The sequence below is a fragment of the Protomyctophum bolini genome, assembly GCF_963924005.1.
Source record: "Protomyctophum bolini genome assembly, chromosome: 1".
In the NCBI taxonomy this organism is placed as follows: Eukaryota; Metazoa; Chordata; class Actinopteri; order Myctophiformes; family Myctophidae; genus Protomyctophum; species Protomyctophum bolini.
Genome location: NC_137862.1, coordinates 15,164,619 through 15,185,691, shown reverse-complemented (window position 1 = coordinate 15,185,691; position 21,073 = coordinate 15,164,619). Strand labels below are relative to the sequence as shown.

The window sequence follows — 21,073 nt, the reverse complement described above, 5'->3', positions numbered from 1 at the left end:
AAGTACTGAGGGACCCTGGGGTACCGACGTCCAAAATTCAGAAACCAGGGTTCCGAAAGGGGCTAATGATCTCCCTCACTCTAGAGAAAACGTTTGACAGGTATCTGGGGCTGGGCACTGATCCTCTGTGTATAGGCTATATACAGTATCAACCAACTATCAAAGTGAGCTGGGAAAAGGTGAGGTGATAAAACAGGAGATCCTGACCCAAAAATCTTGTTGGTTTCACAATCACCTTTGATGCCATTTTCCTCTTCTTTACTTGTGATGAAATGGTCATCACCAACTGTAAGTCTTCAGACTTACTGAGGTCCCTCGGTTGATTTTAGACCCAAAAGGAATGGATTCAGTTTTTCCCAGGTGTAACAGTTAATCACAGTCATGTGTGGATATTGTTGTTAAATGAGCACATATAATAATAATAATAATACATTTTATTTATAAGGCGCCTTTCAGGGCACTCAAGGTCGAAGTACAGGTTAAAAACAACACAAGAACACAGTTAAATTAAAAGCAGAACAAAACTAGGGCACAGCTTGCAGCAGAAGACACAGAGGTCACACAGAGTCATGCATAGGCCTGGCTAAACAGGTGGGTTTTGAGGTGAGTTTGAAATATATATACATATACATTTACAGCAGTTTAAAAAAACAAAACATGCAATTTGTTCTTGCCCGAGACTTGGAGTGCTTCATCCAAGAACACATTGCAATTACATGCTTAAATTAAGAACAGTAACTCCCCAAGAATGCTTCCTTGAGGGACCTGAGAGGCATTCTTGCTATATAGTCACATATTTTGGGTAACTGCATTCCTTGGTATGGACTAGCCAGCAACTGTTGTTGAATACAAACCAAACCTTAACCCATATTTCATGTCACTAAATCTTGTGCCACAGTGCCCTCCAGTGGGATGTATTTATCTTGCAACTTGGGGTTAGAGTTTGTGTTAGGGTTGAGGCCATTTACTTGCAACAGATATGTAGTTCTACGTTGCAGTATTGGTACTCCAAGTAGGCCTACAAACTTTGAGCACTTGTTCCACCACTGTTCTCATGTTCCTGCAGTGTGTTACCCCACTAAACAGGACCGAATATGGTTATTAGGCTTATTTTAGGTTATGTTCACTCAGGCAGCATGCAACTGCACAACAGCAATTTTGGAAAGAACTTTACAGAAGAAGGGCACATTCCCAAGTTCCTTCAGGTGTTAACGATGATACTAATTAAAGCTCTGTTACTTCCATTCCGGACTGGTCAAACAAAGTCAGGGTGCTGCTATTGTGCATATGTTGGCTCACTGCAAAACTTTGCTACACCAGTCACAGTGGGTCTCAAATTGAGTGGGTTCCAAATGGCCCCGTATGGGTGTGTAACTTAGAGTGTACAAAATGGTTCCATTTGTAACCTCAGTTATGGGGGTCCTTGAAATTAAAACATTTGAGAACCACTTCACACTAAAATGTAACAGCCTTAATTAGTTAATCATCATCATCGGTAACACATGTTAAGAAAGTCAGAAGAGGCCAGGAAGCAGGAAGTTACTTCCAAAATGGCTACAGGGAGCCACAGTAGACAGTTTGCAGAGAGCTAGGATCTGGACAGTTCCCTGTGAAGGATGGAGGCCGATAAAGCATTAAGCGGAGCTCAGCCTGTATGGATGCTCAATCCCAGACGGGTAACACTCGGTTAAAACTGTTGCAATATAATTGGCTGATGAGGGTCTATATCACTCCAGAGAAATTAAATACATTTAGTGCAGATATTCCAGATACTTGTATCAGATGTGGTAAAGACAAACGTACACTTTTCCATTGTCTGTGGGCATGCCCAAGAGTGAAAGAATTCTGGGAAGAAGTGAGGAGGGAGATTCAGAAGATATTGTCGATAGATATTGAGCTTGACCCAAAACTGTTTCTATTAGGTCTTTGCCCACCTGGCCATAAGATTCAGAGTAGCGAACAAAGATTTCTGGATTTATGTTTACTACAAGCCAAAAGGGCTATAGCCTTATCGTGGAAAAAGATAGGCAAACCCAGTATTGCTCAGTGGTTTAGGGAGTTATCATTGTGTCTTCCTCTGGAAAGAATCACGTATACTTTAAAGAATAAACAGAAGATGTTTGATAAGATATGGGGAAGGTTTATCCAATATATTACGGTTAATGACTTATCTTATTTAATGGTGGAAACTGAAATTGTCTAATTGTATTCTCTGAGCCTGTGAACAGCTGACTTTACTATGACTGACGTAGCAGCACGCAACACTACGTGACCCATAACAACCCATATAACTGCCACCAACGGTAACCATAGATTACATGTACATTAGCCATGTTTTTAATGCTTAATTTAAAAAAAACAATCAGTGATACTACATGGCTAAGGCTCAACCGCTCAACCATGTCACTGAAAGCTGGGTGGAGTCTGCAAAGGAGTTTATTTTCCAATAGATGGCGCAATATCACAGGCAATGGTGTTCTATGTGGTCCCAGTCCACCTGATTTCTGATTTTGTAAAGGGAACATTATAATGTATATTATTTAGATTCAGAAATCTTGAAGTATGTGCCCACAGATATTAAATGCCTTAAAGATGTATGGTTGTATTAGCCTATGTCACCTCTCCTCACAATGCCCAGGTGGTGAACAACTATGGCTGTGGACCTCTGCAAGCTTCTTTAACCATCCTGGGTCTTGAGCACTTGCTCCAGACTCTGGAACAGCCTACCGGAGGACCTCATGGTTAACCATTGCACCCTTATGAAAAAAAGGGATTTAAATACCTTTTCTTGTTTGTTTTTTTTAATCTCTTTGAATAATAATATAAGCAATAATAAGCGAATTAGGATGATTAGGCTAATTAAAAGCAGGCCTAGGCTAAACATTTTTGAATGCCTGCCACAAATAATAATAGTAATAACTAGAACTTCACTCTGTTGAATGACCTACTAGTGCGCAAGCAGAGCGTGCAAGTACTGTCGACCGCTACGAACTTTCAAATATCTGGCTCGCAATGGTGACGTAATAAAGATGAATAAAGAAGGTTTCAGATTACATATATACACAACTTACATTATACATACATGTAAAGTTGTATATGTAATTTGTAAGTTGATTAGCAGTATACTGTGGTTACTTGGGTCGTTTGATGCGTATGTCCGTAGCTGCGTATGACGTAATGTAGATGTACCAATGCCAGCGTATAACTGGCTCTCGATGGTGACGTAATAATATGTTTCAGTGTCGGGTGGATTAAAGGTAATGCCCCTATGTATACATGTATGTAATCTGAAACCAATACCATATCAAGCACAAATTAATCATTACGTCATACGTAGCCATGGACATACACATCAGAGCGCCGGACAAACGCGCAAGTAATAATTTTGTCACTAATGAGCTGGCTGCTGTCACTCAATCAGTTTAACTTTCAACTTCACCTGACCCCTGAGCACACCTGACACAGTGAGGTCACGTGAAACAAAGCATTTATAAACATACATACACAAGGAAAGTACAAACGTGTAAAGTGCATTCTATATAATTTAGCAGCGCTTTTTAAGGGTGATATGGATTTTTGCTAAAGTAACCTGTGCATATAAGGTTTGCATTGCTTTAAAATAAAACGAGATTTAAGTAATGCGGTTGCAGTTATCTATGAAATTGTGCACTTCCAGTCAGTCACTCGCTATCCCTGTTGCCATCAATATTAAGCCCATATATTGGATCAATGGCAATGCCCCCATATTAATATATGATCATGCCTCAAACATCAAACCCTTAGATCTCCATATATGGAACTGACCTGTTCTGACATTCCATTATGTGCTGATCCTTCCTTTTAATGAATACACTTAGGCGAGGTGGGAACAGACCATGTAGGCTGCAGGGTCTTATATACCGGTATAGTATACTCTGAAGGATATTACAGTGGTGGTATGAATGGGGTTTCCTATCGAACACCTTTAGCACACTCTTATGTTGGGTTTGAGAATCGTCTGTGCAAGACCATGCAGTTTGTTAAGCAGTGTATTGATAACGTGTGATAAGACCATGCATTGCAGATAGGATTTAGCAGCACTAACTGTCAGGAAGAGTCTAATTTGTTTAAAGTTTTGAAGGTTGAATTTGTGTTTTTTTTAAAGGTTGATCCTGAGGTACTTGAATTCTGACACAAGTTCAAGTTTCTCCCCACCCAGAAACACATTCGATGACTCTAGCACAAAGTTTGGTCTTTTGGAAAAAGTCATACAGACAGTCTTTTTTGCGTTCAAGAGCAGACATGAATCTATAAGCCAGTCTTGAACACTGGTCTGAACAGAGTTTAAGACTGTTGACACTTAATTCTGCATAATTTCTGCCATAGCAGGGCAAGTATGACAGGCACAGCATCATCCGCACATGTACACTGTTACGTACTGTACAGTACAGTACATTACTTTACTCCAATACATCTCAGGCAAATATTGTAATATTGTAAGGGTTTCTGTATTGTGTATTGTATATTTTAATGTATTGTACCTTTTTTTAAGTTTTTGATTCATGGGTTTTTTATTATTGTTTGGACCCAATGTTTTATACATTTGTGTCAATAAAGTAACTAACTAACTAACTAACTAGGCCTGTACTCCACTACAATTGTTTGATAACTTTAGTTACTAGTTACTTTAGAGATTTAGATTATTACAAAACATATAATCACTTCAGACCTATACATTTCAGTCATTTGAAAATAGCCGATCTACAAGCTCACAATGTGTCGCAATGCAACACATTGTTAGTGATGTAAATTTTAACCAGGGGAAGTGCGTTCTCTCCACCGCATAAAGACTCAAAATACTTGGGCAAAAATACTAGTAAGTTCTGAAGCAGCCAGCAGAGAGGCCAAGAGACTCAGGCAGACCGGCGATGAAGAGGCACAGGCAGGCAGAGAGATGTTTCGGAGTTCCATTTTATTTGTCTGAGAACAGAGTACAGCATTATGGAGCTCTCCTTCGGCCTAACAGCCTCAGAGAGTGTCACACACCAATGCACAGTTTTTACTTGTACTGCAATGTAGGCTATAGGGCACCTCTTTGAAGAGACACCCACTTGATTGACACCTACACCTATGACCTACACCTTAACCTGCAGCTTTAGTTGAAAATAGTCCCTATATAGATCAGCATTGGCCAGGTTCTCCTGGAATGCCTGGTGAGACCCTATGGGTGTCATGACATAATGTTTAAGCAGATCAACAACTGAAACTAACTATAGAAAGAGCATGAAGTTTGCACTTAATTGAGACTGTTCTATAAATGTACGTGAAATAGTAAAAAACATGGTCAATGTGGTTCATCAATATTCTTCATTAGCTTGCCTTGTAGATCTGTTATTTACATTTTGATTATACTTTGTACTTTTAACTCAAGTAAAGTGTGTGTGTGTGTGTGTGTGTGTGTGTGTGTGTGTGTGTGTGTGTGTGTGTGTGTGTGTGTGTGTCTCTGTTTTTTGAGTGGTGCAACCACTCCAAGGAACAGCTTACAGCAATGTCCGTGACCCGTGTTCACCTATGTGTTGGTTAATGAGCACCAGTATGACTATTAGTACCAGCAGGGGCGCTGTTGTGCCAGAAACAGCTAGAGTGATAGTGCTGCACTGTTGCCTGCTAATGAGAGAGTGAGAGGGGGGGGGGAGTTGCACCACTCAGTTCACAGAGGTGTGATTTTAAAGGCTCGAGTCATACATACTCCAGTTTGTGGAGATAGGCTATCACCGCGGTGTAGTTTTTAAAGGGTTGGAAAATTACGTCAGTCGCGGTGATGATCAGCTTATCACCGCGGACACAGACTCATCTCTCTGTTTTTACTATCAGACAAGTCTTTCAGACAAGTTCAGACAAGTTCACTGATTGGTGACTCTATGAAGTTGGGTAAACCACAGGGAGGCGGGGTCAATCCTTAAGGATATCACCGCGAGTATGATGGCCTCAACTCTTATCACCGTTTTAGGTGATAAGCTATCACCTAAAACGGTATGTATGAGCCTTTACACTGTCACAGCGTCACCTACACATCAACTCAATGTAGGCTATAGATCAATTTGTAAAAATGATGTCATATTGTCAAGTCATGATTCATGGATTCATGGAACACCCGAGCAGACTGATCGACTGCACATTATCTCAGCCGATTATCATTTAAGAAGTTTGGGAGAGATTCGGGAATTCGATCCCAGGCTATTATAGCGGTTGCGATCATATGACATAGTTAACCGCATTATGTAAAATGTTGACACCGTCCTATGGTGGTGTAACTAAGTTTTTTTTAAGGTGGCTTTTCCCAGCCTTTCCTTATTTCCGCGGAAATGTCTGAAAACGTTTGCCAGCTGACCAGTACGTGTGACCACACCTGCTCGGCGTAGGCCTATGTGGAAGCCCCCTCCTGCCTGTCTGTAATCAAATCGCTACACTGAATTAATTACATGTAACATTAGAGCTGGGCGGATGCCTCGCCAGAAAGACCGTTAACTTTTATTTGCAAGCAAACCGTTATAGCACTTAGCAGCAGTATAGCAGCATAAGATGACGTTTGACCATAACTGGTTCACTGCAGCTGTCTCATACTTTGTACGATACAGTATACGAAGGCACGTCAAAAAATGATTATGATGATTTAGTTGTGCATTTGTGTTGCTTGCTGTCAGACACGCATACGGTAGGTTATAGCTAGCAGGCAAAGAGACCACTGTTAAGTACAAGCGTCGCAATGACTTCCGCTATAGTGTTTTATTTTTAATAAAGTTCTATGTAATAAGAAATAATACTAGAACTACTATGTTCACTTCAACGTTATGCAACATTATAGTGGGTACTACTGGGTAGATCAGACATAAATCAACAACATAACGAATTAGAGAATACACTATTGCCGACTTGACTTTACTTTGAAAGTGAGCTGTGCTCATAGGAAGTGTCGTTGCGCGGAGCGCCGGGTGTGTTGACGCGGGGAGGAGGACGGACGGTCAAATGGCATTCGGAAGTTCCATCGTGGAGCACCGCCGGGGGATTCATGTCAGGGCTGTGCTGTGCAGCGGTGACCAGGGGGAAAGCCTTGGATAACAAGACAGTGTCACCCCTGAGATGAAATCACTAAGGTATGTAGGTTAACGTTTGACTAGTGTCCGGGCGACGGCGAGGGGTGTTAATGTTTGAAAACATGGTCTATTCCTGCCTTTCTTTCTCCCAGGCAGACCCCTCGATTGCTTCACCACAGCAGTCTGTCTGTTGAATTAGCCTACAGGCCAGTTTTTGCGTTGCTCGTCCCAGGACTGTCAAAATATCCGCCGTTCTCTTCACACACCCAGTTGAACATTTTGCTTTCTTGTGTTTTGGATCCTCAGCTCCCTCCTCCAAGTACTGGCCCCGTGGTGGACTGCATGTTGAAGCCTGCATGCGGTGTGGGAGAAGCGGATAAAGCAGCGGCTGGTTTCCTCCAGTGTTTTCCCAGCCAGCCAGAGCCAAGGAGGCAGCAGCAGCTATTGTTTTGTGATGGAAAATGCAGGCTGGTCGCTAGCTGGCTGACTGTCTGTGCAGCCAGCCAGGCAGCACAGCGACATTTCAACGGGTTTTGGATGATTCTTCGACAAGGGAGTTGATTTTCTTTTTTAAGGATAACCACACTACCTCCTTTTCTTGTTAGCGGACCCTGTCCGTTTGACAGCGGGGGACACAATGGGGGAGACGAGCCTAGACGACCTTAATGTTAAGGTGGCTGTTCGGGTCCGTCCCATGAACAGGAGAGGTGAGTGTGCTTGTTGTCGATTTTTAAAGTATTTGATTTCATGTTACTACTTCCTTATAACACTGTAGGTAACTTAATGTAACCCTGAGAGTGTATTGTACAATTATGAACCCAATGAACCCGTAGGGTCCATTTGTACAGTACACTAGAGTTGCAGGTCCATAATGGTTCCATTTGTAATTTCAGAGTTACATGAACACTCACAATGTAGTTTATCAGAGTTACATTGATGATTTTACAGCAGGCCTAGTTATCAATGAGTGTTTACACCTTTTACAGTCTATGGTTTACACCAAGGATACACACCTGCCAAATATGGGCACATTGGCTGCTGTTGGAGGGGTGGGAAGTCATCATAGGATTAAAACCTTACCTTAGACTAGTATACTAAGATTAAAACCTGTGGTGAGTGCAATAGGCCTACTAATAGGGCAGTCTAACCACCCATGATAACTTTGTGATGTCAAAAACTAAACATTGTCTGTTTATAGTTATTTTTGGCTTTAGTCGCTCAGAAAGTTAAACCCCCATGCTGATGTTTGCTGTCTAGCTGTGAGTCATAAAGGCGAATCAGCATTTTAACATAAAGCTCTTATTCACTGTGTGATCTAATACGATGACATGTAGGTAGGAACTTGTCTTTCAGCTTGTGATGATGAGGAAGGATGCATGACATACTCATTAGTGGGTGAAACAATGGACCCCTTCAATATGTGTAGTCTGCATTGGAACAGATTGGTTGAGTGAAGACAAAAGCACCCTTAACAACTTTTTTTTACGTCATAGTGTCTGAGCAAATAGACAGTGTCTATTTTACGTCATGATGATGTACGATGATAAGAGCGACCCTCACGATTTTTATATATATATATTGCAATTCTTTCAGGCCTTCTTTTGTTAGATTATTAGGTGTATGAAAACGAAACACCTGCAGTCTCTGAGGCTAGATTACGTGAGATACAGGAAAGAGACATGGGGACTTTAAAGCCACCAGAAAAACGAGACTTAAAGCCACCATTTCTAATCTTCCCTGAGAAATTGCATATTGTATACAACACTAATCGTCTTCCTGTTGTCACCCATTCCCAACATAAGCCCTGGTAATGTAGTAAATGTACACACAGCTACATGCCTTCCACAGTTTAACAAATCCACATGCACGCTCAAAGGACAACATTGAAGGGCACACCACACCGGTGACTGAATGGTTAGTGTGCATAATATGGTCCGCCTCTGGTTTGATACCAGATGGAGCCATGTGTTGCTTATATTTCCCCTCTCCTTCCTTATAGCATCTTGTTTCTCCACACTCTCACTCAACAACAGAAAATTAAGCTAAAGAAAAGGCGAATGACATTCAACAACACAGACTCAGAGTTTGGTGAAGCACAATTGTTGACATTTCGTGAGGGAGTGCACAGCAGTATAGTGACATTTCTGTGGACTGCAGTGCCATGGGAGAGCGTGTGTTGCGCAAAGCGGTAGTGTCGTTCAAGCGGAATATGTGACCTACGGTGCATTAGTGATGAATGGATCACGTGCCTTCTCTCTCTCTCTCTCTGTGTCTCACTCTCTCACTCCGTCCCTCTCCATCTCTTTCTCTCTCTTTTTGTCTTTCTCAATCTACTGTCATATCCTCGCCCTGTTCCGCCACCCTGCCTCTCTATCTCTCTCCCTTCCTCTCCCACTGTGTGAGTAGGAGAAGTCGGTCACAAGACCAAGGCAGTCGACCCATGATGTGGCCTCTAGTCTGTGCAGAGAGATTTTCCCACGTGGTGGCCTGGTGGGTGCTGTTCAGAGAAATTGGGTGCAGACACTCAGTGCGGACATTATTTGCTGTTTCTGTTTTTGCAGCATTTTGCCTTCTTTGTGGAGCAGGCAAAAAAAAAAGCATTTGTAAAAGGAGGCTTTTGCCTACTGTATTTGCTGTCGTCCTCTGTGGACTTTTATCCAATTCTCCATAGATCTTGCCAGCAAGGTGATACCTAGATGACACTTCCCATAGAGAGCCCATTCATCCAAACAGAAAAGTCCTCTCTAATTATATTAAACTACGTCAAAATCACCAACATTGCAGCTGTAGGGAAAGCTTGAATTATCCTCTTTCAATCTGTAAAGTTTTTGTTTAATAAAAATCCACCGTAGACATTTTATGAGCTACTTCCTGTCAAGAAATTCCTTGCCGATGATTATTTTCTAAGTATCAGAGTATGGAAGCGCTCGTTATCAGTAAAGCAACCTCCTGCTGCCTCCTGCATTATGTGCACATTCAAAACAGGTGGTACGCACTTCCAAACTCCAGCACTTAGAAAAAAATCATCCGCAAGGAATTTCTTGACAGGAAGTAGCTCATAAAATGTCTACGGTGGATTTTTATGAAACAAACATTTTACAGATTGAAAGAGGTAATTCAAGCATTCCCTACAGAAGCAATGCTGGTGATTTTGACGTTTAATATAATTAGTAAGTGTCACCTAGGTATCACCTTGCTGGCAAGATGGCTGCGGTCTGAATATGGAGAATTGATCCAATCCAATGGCACTTGATTTGCTTTTGCTCTTCTTCTCCTGTTGACATTGGCTCTAGCATGCATGCACTAGCCTCGCCTCCCAAAATGAAATAATTGACGCGTGCGATAGAACTTAATCACATCACACCAGTGGCACTAATTCCACAGCCGGAGCGCTCGTTTTCTGTCTCTGTTCGCCTCAGGTTTTCCAGCAGAGGCGATTTGCTCGGTGCAAGACAAAGGCAGGAAGGGAGTGAGTCTGAATGAATGGGTATTTGCTAATGTTACATAATGCACTGTGTTCCCATGGCTGTGGCCTAGGTGGTCAGAAGGCCTTTCGAAGAACAGAGAGCAGGCTTCAACGGCAAGCACACCGCTTTTTCCATTTCCTGGCTATTGTGCCAAACCCTGCGGACGTTAGCCAACAGGCCCGCTGACAGCACGCATGGAAGAAGTGGAAGGTGCCAGTGGAAAGTGGGAAGCTGTTTACGGAGAAAGGCATAGCCACAGATAACAATGGGTACATTTATCCATGTAACCAACACCACTTAGACATAAACTACCCCTGATGCCTACTGAAGAACTAGCTCTGGTGCTAGGGTAGTAGAGGTGTACTGGTAACTCACTCAATCGCAGGTGCAGAAAGGTCTGAACTGAAAGAACTCTGTCATTCACTCTTTCCTTCTCACTCACTCTCACACTGTTTAGTACCGGCATCCCTGTACTGGGTATATTACGTATATATATACATGTATGAACTGGAATCTGTGTACACCGATGACAACAAAAACGTAAAAGCTGAGCTGCTGGTGACAGAAGTAATTGTAGAATAATGTATGCCGCTACTATTCTGTGTGACCATTCTGGCTAATCCCTATTTAGACAAGTAGTTTAATACTTGATGGGGAAATAAGGTCCCTTCTTCCATCATAGATTCAGGATCCAGTGACACTTGTGTCGTATACTGTAACAGGTGGGGCACCTAGGCTAGCCTATTAACAACACATCAGTGGACTGAACGGAGATGATCTGCATTCTGCAGGAGTTGTAAGAAGTAATCTCAATCTCGCAATACTTTATTCATTCCATATCAAAATTGAAAGAGGAATCTGTATTTTTTGACAGTAATAAAAAATCAAATCTAAATGCGCCGGTATACAGTAATACCTTGATACCTACCACGACTCGAGTCAAAATAAAAATTCAGTCCCTACATTTATAAATAAATATTTTATTATTATTTCTGTAATACCGGTAATTTTATAATTGTATACATTTTGAAAACAAAAAAATCACACCTGTGTGAAGTGAGGGGCGCTAATACATTAAAGTCTAACTCATGTTGATTAGGTGATGTAACCCTTCATTGTCAATGGCGTTTACAAAACAAGCATTGCACTAAAGACAAACATTAAACCTGTGTATCAAAACTAAGAATTCATAAGTAGTGAAAATGGTCCATCTACATGTACAAGCTCGCAACGTGGTGCCAAGCGACGCGCTGTGAGCTTGTAGATCTGCTGTCTACACTAGTTTGGGATAGATAGAAAATGTCCATAGAAATTAAATGTGAATTAATGGAAACGTCTCTATTTACTTGCATGCAATCATATACAGCATACCAAAATCACATGTGTCACGTGGTAGTGGCCGCCATACTTGTTGGCTTGTCTGGTTTGTTTACATTGAGCGACTATCCGTTGTGTTTGTATACGTTCTTTTTTTAAACTGACCTCACAATGGTGCAGACTTGCTCAGTAAATAAGTGCCACAGCAGGTCACGTCGAGGGAATGAGCCAGAAAACGGAATTAGATTCTCAGCTTTCCAGCATGGAGACAGCATCAAGGAACCCAGATTGACTGAGTTTACGAAAATACGTAGAATGGCTTGGATCGCGGCTGTACAGGTGAAGAGACATAACGTTCAACAAAGTATTTAAGCACAGCTGTGTTTGTTCATGACATTTACCTTGTCCTTGTAATGTATTTGGGCCCGACTTTCTTTCTATCCATCCTGGTGTTGGTTCACTATGTTGTCGCCAAGAACGAGCTCAATATTTACAAAAACATACCACCGTCACTCTATTCTGAGTGATGTGTGCTAGAGTTTAAAGCCCACAAGAATGGCGCCGCTAGCTTTTCAGACGCCGCCCCCCTCTTGGTGACGTACACGTTTTTACACCCTATAGAAACATGAACCTTTAACTTAACCATAAGAGATTATTTTGATGTAGAGTTCCCAATTATTTTACCCCTTTCTTCTCTCAATTTAGTCGTTATGCCAAATCCTTGGATTCCCCACACACTTGTGTGTGGACTGACGAGGCTGACGAGGTGGTAGACTTTAGAATTTATTTTACCCCGGCTCCACCCAAGCACCCGACCATCAGCATATTTTATTGCATATTAATCCCTTGTAACAGAAAATCAAAACATTTTTTATGAGAGCTAGCTCTTTTGATTCTTTCACAGAGCAGCAAAAAGCAGGAATGTAGAACAATATATCCTATCTGTACCTTCCAAAAACTTGATTTTCAACATAACTGAATTAATGACATGGTGTGTGTTACTCAAGCTTAGTCTCTGCCTTGTTGGTGTTTCTTGTTGGCCTAAATATCTCCCATGGACCGTCTAACTGCTTGGACTTGTGCAATGTGCATATGTGATGAAAGAGTGCACTGTGCAGTTGGAAGGTTAAAATTCTAGTGCGCTCCCATTAGATTAATCATTCTGTACATGTAATGGACCAGTGCACTCACTGTGCATATTTGATTAAATTTGAAGATTGGATCCTCAGTCCCTCACAATATATGAATTGAAACTCGGCACATTGCATTTTTATGTTTTATTTCCACTGCAAAATATTCGGCCACTATTATTTAATTGGTAAAAAAGAAAATAGAATCTACCTACAGTGCCCATGCTTAACTCCGTGTGGACATTTACTAGAATGTTTCTGTAAAAACAGTTTGGACCAGACCTAGTTGCTGGTTCATATCATTCAATCGGACACATGGTTCTCTCCCTCAGCAGTATACTGCCAGGTTGCCCTTGTGCTAGGCACATAACCTCCAGTTTTCCCCCAGGGAGCTGCACTGTGTCCAGAATACTGTGATTGTACTGGACACTTGGACAGCTACAAGAGGCCACCAGTAGAACACTGATTGTACTGGGCAGCTTCCACCCAGAGGCCACCAGTAGAACAGATGTGGTTGTACTTGTCTGGACAGCTTAAGTGTGAAGCAGGACCTTGTTGTCACTCAGTGCTCAGTAAACTTGCTGTGATTAAATGATATATAAATGGTACATTTATATAGCGCTTTTATACAAAGCGCTTTAGCTAGATTGTGCAATACATTTACCCATTCTCTCTCACACACACACACACACACACACACACACACACACACACACACCAACTAGCAGCCAGAAACAAACTGCCCTGCTACTAGCCGCTAGTGCTTAAGCTCATTCCTTTGGCTTTAGTTACTTATTGAGTGCTGGACGGAGAGACAGCTGATTTGACCAAGCTGACATTGAGGATGCACCAGAGTCTATACTTAGTCTGACTCTAGCTGTACGACTGGCCAGCCCAGTAATTAATGCCTTTTGTTATCAGGCATCCATGTGGCAGGGACTGCAACACTACTCAGTCCATCACTACAGTCACTGCTACCAGTCACTGTAATGATGGATTGGGCAGTCTCTCTCTCTCAGGCTAAGAGGGAGACGGTACAGGGGTAGTACTGTACAGGGGAGCACTAAATTGATTAGCTCCCTCCCAGGCCAACATGGGGTTTTGTCTCTGATCTGAGTGGACCATGGTTTTTATAATAGCCAACTGTTAGCATTTAAACATCTTGCATAAGATTAGATACATGTTTTAAAACGGCAACAATTGAAACTGCAAAAAAAGGAAACTATCCAATTCAATCCACTTTATTTATAGCACATTTTACAACGCAGGATTACCAAAAGGCACAGAAAATCTAAATACACACACACACACACACACACACACACACACACACACACACACACACACACACACACACACACACACACACACACACACACACACACACACAAAACTTCTGAAAAGGCTCGGACACCTCTGGTCTTTAACCGTCATTGGGAGGAGTATAGACTTCTGGAAGTTCATAGAGATACTGGGGTGAACAATGTGTAGCATCATTTTGTGACTGATGGTACTGATAATTATCATACAGCAGGGGTGCCCTAAAGTTAGATTGTGTTCTACGGTTCTACCAGTAGATCACAAAGGCTGTATACAGGTAGACCTTAAAAAAATGATAATTTAAATATAAACAAGACATTATGACATAGTCATATTATTACCAGCTGCTGTCGTCGCGTTGCACACAATGCACACGGAAGGAAGACAGTTGACTGGCATAGTATAGTCGGCTGCTGCTGCTATAATATTATCCTATGAAGCATGATGTCGACATAAATGGCGTTATACGAACAAGGATAGGATGATAAACGAGTGCTGTCCATTCATCCGTTGTGCATTTGTCCCCCCCCCCCCTTTTGTTTTACCTGTTTCTCTGTCACAACCTCACGGCCGTGGTTAGATGTTCTATTGTAAATAGAACATGCACATAACGCAAACAGCACATGTTAACTGAGCCATGTATGTAATAGATGAACAAGATGTTGACTTGAGAAATTAAAGTGAGGCGTGGTAACTGGTGAATGTCGCTTCTTATGTAACGCCAGCGCCGCTATGACTGTTGCCTACTAATGAGAGAGAGAGAGAGAGGGGGTGGGGGAGTTGCACAACTCAGTTCACACAGGTGTGATTTTTTTAACTACTTTCAGCAATGGGATTTTGTTTTGGGGTGGTTAGATGTTGTTGAGTTGGGTATTTTGAAAGTAGCTCTCAAGTCAAAAAAAGTGTGGGCAGTGGGCACCCCTGACGTACAGTACAGTATACATGTATGATGTTTGACAGGATGATACTGACTCATAGGCACATTCTTTTTCCTCAAAAACATACAGTTGAGCTGCCTGTACAGTATATGAACACTGAACACCTCCCCATTCCCTGAGCTGCAGTGCATGGCTATTGGCTACTTATTGTTCTGAAGACGCAGTGCATCATGGCACTGTACAAGTAGGTCACGGCCAGCCATGTGAGTGGTCATCAATCGTGTGTGTGTGTGTGTGTGTGCTGCAGTATGTACGCCGCGTGTAGGTTTTAGTTTGAGTCTTATATATGTATATATATGTGTTTGTGGACTAATAACTTATTAACTGCCCGAGAGCGGTCCTACTATTATTAATGTTAGATCGGAGGTGAAGAAGATCATTTGCATTTTTTTCAACGAGGTCTTCCAACTCGTAACAATTCCATCGACTGATTGTTGTACCTGGGCCTGAGCCAAAGCTCATTAGACTAGTTGGAATGGTGGAGCACTCGGTCAGCAGCATTTGAGTTAATTTCCCTGCATGCTAGGGTTGTGATGCATTGAAGCACTCGGCAGGAGGAATGCACAATGTACTGTATATAATCATGACATTGACTAATCCATATCAGAAGAGAAATGCATGATAGACCCAGAAGTGGAGGAAAAATAATCTGCAGCATTTGTAGTACTGTAGAAAAACAACGTTATTTGTTAATCCATGCGTTTCAGCCTATGACTTTAATCGGTGTCATCAAGAGAACACAAGGTAACAAATTAAGCATAAATAAAACAACCAATCAAACTTACTAGTGGCCCATGAGGTACAGTAGCCTACACATGACAAATATGTATATGCAACTTCACTTAACCTTACTACACCAACAAAGTGGGAGGTGTTGTCGTGTTTACAGTACTGTATTAAATCTGGCCAGCAGTAGTCAAGTTAATGGTTTGATTTCCATGGGCTACTTGTGTAAAATTCACACATTTATGCTACAGAGGCTTGGGCTCCACTGATTTGGTATCGGTGTCTTCATTAAGAATATACCTGCAGCACCAGCGAGAACAATATCAAGTCTTGTTATGAAAAGTTAGTGCTATCAAGTTCCAACGCAAGGGTGAGCGCTGACAATGCAATGGTTTACCACCACAGCTTTGTCTGTTATTTGACTGTCGTACAGTATGTCTGTCAAAGTGGCAAAAATCATCATAATGTACATACTCTGTACATTATCAGGTTAATTGTTTTTTGCTGGTTGGACTTAGAGCTTACAGAGCTTCGCTTCTGTGACTAACAGGTCATGGGTTTTGAACCCTCTAACGGGTGATATTTCTGTCCACATGTGTCTTGTCAAAGGTCATGGCTTGATAAGTAAGGCTTGTATGTGTCATTCGTCATTCATTAAATGGTTGATGTGGTTCTAATATTATTCTACAGTTCTGTCATGCCTATGTGATACAAGTTTTATGCTCATACCTATATACTTTAATGGCACACACACACACACACACACACACACACACACACACACACACACACACACACACACACACACACACACACACACACACCTCTGAGCAAGACACTGAACCCTCTACTTGGTTAATCATTGTATCTATGTATAAGAAGCAGATTGTGTTAAGAAGATGAGCTGCTAATAGGCCTATCCACATTTACTGTGAATTCACTCACCTTCTCCCTTTAGGCGAGTTACATCATAAGGAAATTTGCTTTCAGAAATGTTCGCTATAAAGTCAGTCAGGAAAAACTAACAATTCAGGCCTTTTAAATTGTATTCAGTGATGTAAATTAGACTTCCGACATAGAAGAGATAGTGATCACCCAGGACACAGAGATGCAAAGGGAGGCAGCGGTCTGCTAAATGACCAATAAAATCCTTTCACAGAATTCACACTGAAGCAACAACATGACTCCTGTTTGCTCAGCGACCCTGGTCATGATCAGGGTAATTCCCAGGTCAGACCAGGCTCAGTATTGGTGGGAAAGCTTGAACACTTGTTCTACCTGGGTTTCGATCAAGGAACCTCATGGGTTCCAACTGGATCACTATTATGGTGTAGAGGAAAATTAATTCCATCACCTTTGGAACCGTTTATGGAACCGGTTTTGATCACACTGTCAGAACTGGCATGAGTACTTCATGTCTGCTATACAATTGCAATACCGCTGGTTCTCAAACGTTCAAGGACCACCATAACTCTGATAGTGTACATTTGGAATTTTGTACAAATCCATTTGGTTCCATTTGTACACTCTCAGAGTTACAGACCTGTTAGGGTCCATTTGGAACCCCTACGAATCGTTAAAGGGAACGGTTAAGTAATCCGACCGTTAGAGGGATTTGTTAAAATCTATAAATTACAAGACGGAGCAGCTAGCAAAGGTTTTTGCTGATTCGACTAGAGCATACTGCAAGTCTTAACTCAGCAAACTAATAACACTTCAGTATCATGGCAGAGGAAATGATGAGCCTCATTCCACCCTGTTCCATGTCTCTAGAGATGTTATCAGCTGCTGAAAATGTAAATGCGCTGTCAACAGTCTCTGCAAGCATTGCCTACATAGTGTTGCACTAAATACAAGGGAGTTAAAAGCTAAATACATGTGGAACTGACCTTATAACTGTGAGTGCGAGTTAAATCAACACACTGTTGGGGCAGCTTGTCACACTGGTACGATCAGAACTGAAGCCCAGGGTGACCTGGTAGCTGAGTGGCTAGGGGGCGTACACCACCGTTTTACGTTATAAATGTTTAGTATGGGTCCCCAGCATGTATAAACTTCCGGATGCTAACTTGCATATGTTGAGCAATTTTCATGATTGGCATAATAACTGACCATACCATTAACAACCTATAAGGGAAAACCAAAATTCCTTCATCATGCTTTATGAAGCATGTTGTGACATGTCAAACTAGGGGTTTTCATGTTGTTGAATCCATTCCAAGCATTAGTTTTGCACAAAATACATAGCCGTATCACAAATGTAATGATGTCAGCACATTTTGAAAAAATGCACAAAAATGATGACCCATGCACTCCCCTTTCTCTCGACACACTGTATCCTGTCAATAAAGTGTGTGTGTTCCTTCTACAGAAAAGGAGTTGAACACTAAATGTGTTGTGGACATGGAGAAGAACCAAACCATCCTCTACCCTTCAGGAGGAAACCTGGGCAAGACTGACTCCAGGTGCGTCTGTTTGCTTATGATTGCCTGTCTCTTAACTCTCTCTCTATCTCTCTCTCTCTCTCTCTCTCTCTCTCTCTCTCTCGCAATACATAAACCAACTCAAAGTTAGTTCCAGTTTGCTCTCTGCAGTAATTCTCTTGTCACATGGTAGCAACGGAAGCAACCCGCCATTATACCAGAGAGATGAGGTGTGTGCATGTGAGACACGCTTGTGTGTTTTCAGGGCATAAAGCACAGTGATGGTGTGTACAAGTCACCGGCCTTTGCGTTGGGAGTGGATCTGTAATCATTTGAGAGACCTGAGAGAAAGAGCTGGGCGCTGTAGAGCGGGCGGTCTCGGTCTGCTGCGCCTCCTCCTCTTTCTCCTCCTCCTCTTCCTGCTGTCCGTGTGTTTGGTCATAACTCTCTGCAGCCTGACTTCCTCCCTTTTTCTCAGCCCTTCCGTTTCCCCAGCAACACAGGGGGAGGTTAACTCCGGGTCAGTGGCGGCGACCGTAGAGACCCCCCCCCCCGCCCCGCATGCATGTAATGCAGGGGAACACAGAGGAGCGAAGTAAGACGGCAAAGAGGGAGGGATAACGCACACGTTTGGCGGCAGCATCTGTCGCTCATAAAATCGTGCCCACACAACCCCGAAAAGGCTGACTTTTATGACCGCCGAACAAGAGACGTGCCATCATTTCTCCCTTTTGTGTGTCTCGCACTCCCGGTTTTCTTTGCTTTCTTTTCTGCCTGTCTCTGTCTCTCTCGTCTTTCTCCTGCTGCATGTTGCTAGCTCGGACAATAGGGCTGAGGCAGCAGCAGGGTTTACACTTGGAGGAGAATGAATGGATGGAGCGACCTGCCCGCTGCTCTGCAGCCTGCAGACACTTTAATGGTGGGAGGGAGTTGATGACAGCAGCGTAGCAAAAAACCAAAAACAAATCGCCCACACTGACACTTTAAGTACAGATGCTATGTCGTCATACTGCTCTACACAGCAAAACCCACAGTGTTCATTTCGATGATTCCTCTGAGTACTACCGGTACTAGTAGTACACCTGTAGCTGCACCTTTATATTAACCATTTGAACCCCAGCATCCCTATTCTGGGTCTGGGGCTAACATTTAAAATAGCAGCTCTACAAGCTCTTGTGAACTTAGATTGGGGTCTGTACGCTTATCAGACCAGTCATTGATCTGACATGTGGAAAACGACCGGATTTTATTATTATTTTTGAGTCTTATACACAGTCATAGTCAAGTCATAATGTACCTCATTACGTCATATTGTCCCTTTATTGTTAGTGGTGTTTAATGTTTGTTTTGCCACCGTTTGTTTTACATCACCTAATCAATATGAGTTAGACTTTAATAACTTCACACGGGTGGGATTTTTTGCATATGTCCAGCTTTGAGGGTGCGTGTAAAAAGTAAACATTGTCCAACTCCTAACACATTAAACATTAAATGCCATTGATAATGAATGGCCAGTTTTGAGTGTTTGTCCCAACACAAACATGAAATGCTATTGATAAAGAATTGAATGTAAACACAAACATTGCATAAACACAAACATTGAAGACGAAGGTGAGGACGCAAATTCTAATTGGCAGGAATGAGATGATGTATTATGATGTACGAGAGTGCCCCTCACGGGTGTGAGTGTCCCTTTAATTTAAGTTTAATTGTGTCTGAACACACCTTGGTTATCCACAATGACTGAATGAGGTCAGTAACCACACTTTGTCGGTCAGGGGCAAAGCAGTATTTATAATTTTTCGAGAGTTCAGGCTAACACTAGACACCAACTCTGGAGTCCAGAATCGCTGCCCTCCACACACTCCTGTCTAGCATCAGGCTGTTGTCTACACTGTTGCTCCGCAGTGTGTGTGTCTGTCTGTGTAGTTTCTGCTTGGTGGTGAATTGTTTATGTGAATGCGTCGATATGTTCTGTTTTAGTGGAGTGATATTTGCAGTGATGCTGAATATTTATTTTTAAGTGTTTTTTCTTTTTATTGCTGCATGAGGATGGTGTTATTATTGTAATCTGAGTGCTTGCCTGGAATTACCCTATTGTAAGCTATTGTAGGGCCTCAAGTTTCAAGCTTTATGCTGCGATATATATAGTGTAACTGTTGTATAAGCTCTCATAATGCCATTGCTGACATTATCCTGCCATACTATATTTAGTAGTATAATAAACTACTCCTGTATTCTCACACTGACCCTTGAGCCATACTCATACTCGTACACCATAATCGTTTCCATGTTGAAAAAGGTTCATACATTTTAAATAATAACAAAAAACAGAAATGGCAGCTCTACAAGCTTATAGTTTGGCAATGTCTGAACATTTATAAAATTATTAAATATGTCAATCATTTCTTTGTATATTTCAGTTAGTTGGCACATCTTCCCTGTGCAATTTTGGATTACAAAGCCTGAAAGGCAAACGGAAATGTTTTTATTTATTTATTCCTATGTTCAATGGCTAAAATAATAAATAGTTTCTCATAATAGACAGCCCTCAATACACATATAATTCTATAGACATTAGACATTTACAGTGATGTAACGGCTATAAGCTGGTGCCTATGGTACACCGTTGCTCCCAGACATATAATTTAGCCAGGACTGTTTAATATTTCCTGAAAA

General features: G+C 41.9%; 1 protein-coding gene across 2 annotated transcripts in view; it reads left to right on the top strand.

Moving 5' to 3' along the window:
• Nucleotides 1-6,994: 6,994 nt before the first annotated feature.
• Nucleotides 6,995-21,073, top strand: part of kif13ba (kinesin family member 13Ba) — an 80,683-nt gene continuing 66,604 nt past the window's right edge. For both annotated transcript variants that reach the window (XM_080766332.1, XM_080766331.1), the window contains exons 1-3: nt 6,995-7,133; nt 7,380-7,780; nt 18,343-18,436. In XM_080766332.1, coding sequence (XP_080622458.1) covers nt 7,711-7,780; nt 18,343-18,436 — 164 coding nt within the window. In that variant the 5' untranslated portion in view covers nt 6,995-7,133; nt 7,380-7,710. The remainder of the gene's footprint in view (nt 7,134-7,379; nt 7,781-18,342; nt 18,437-21,073) is intronic.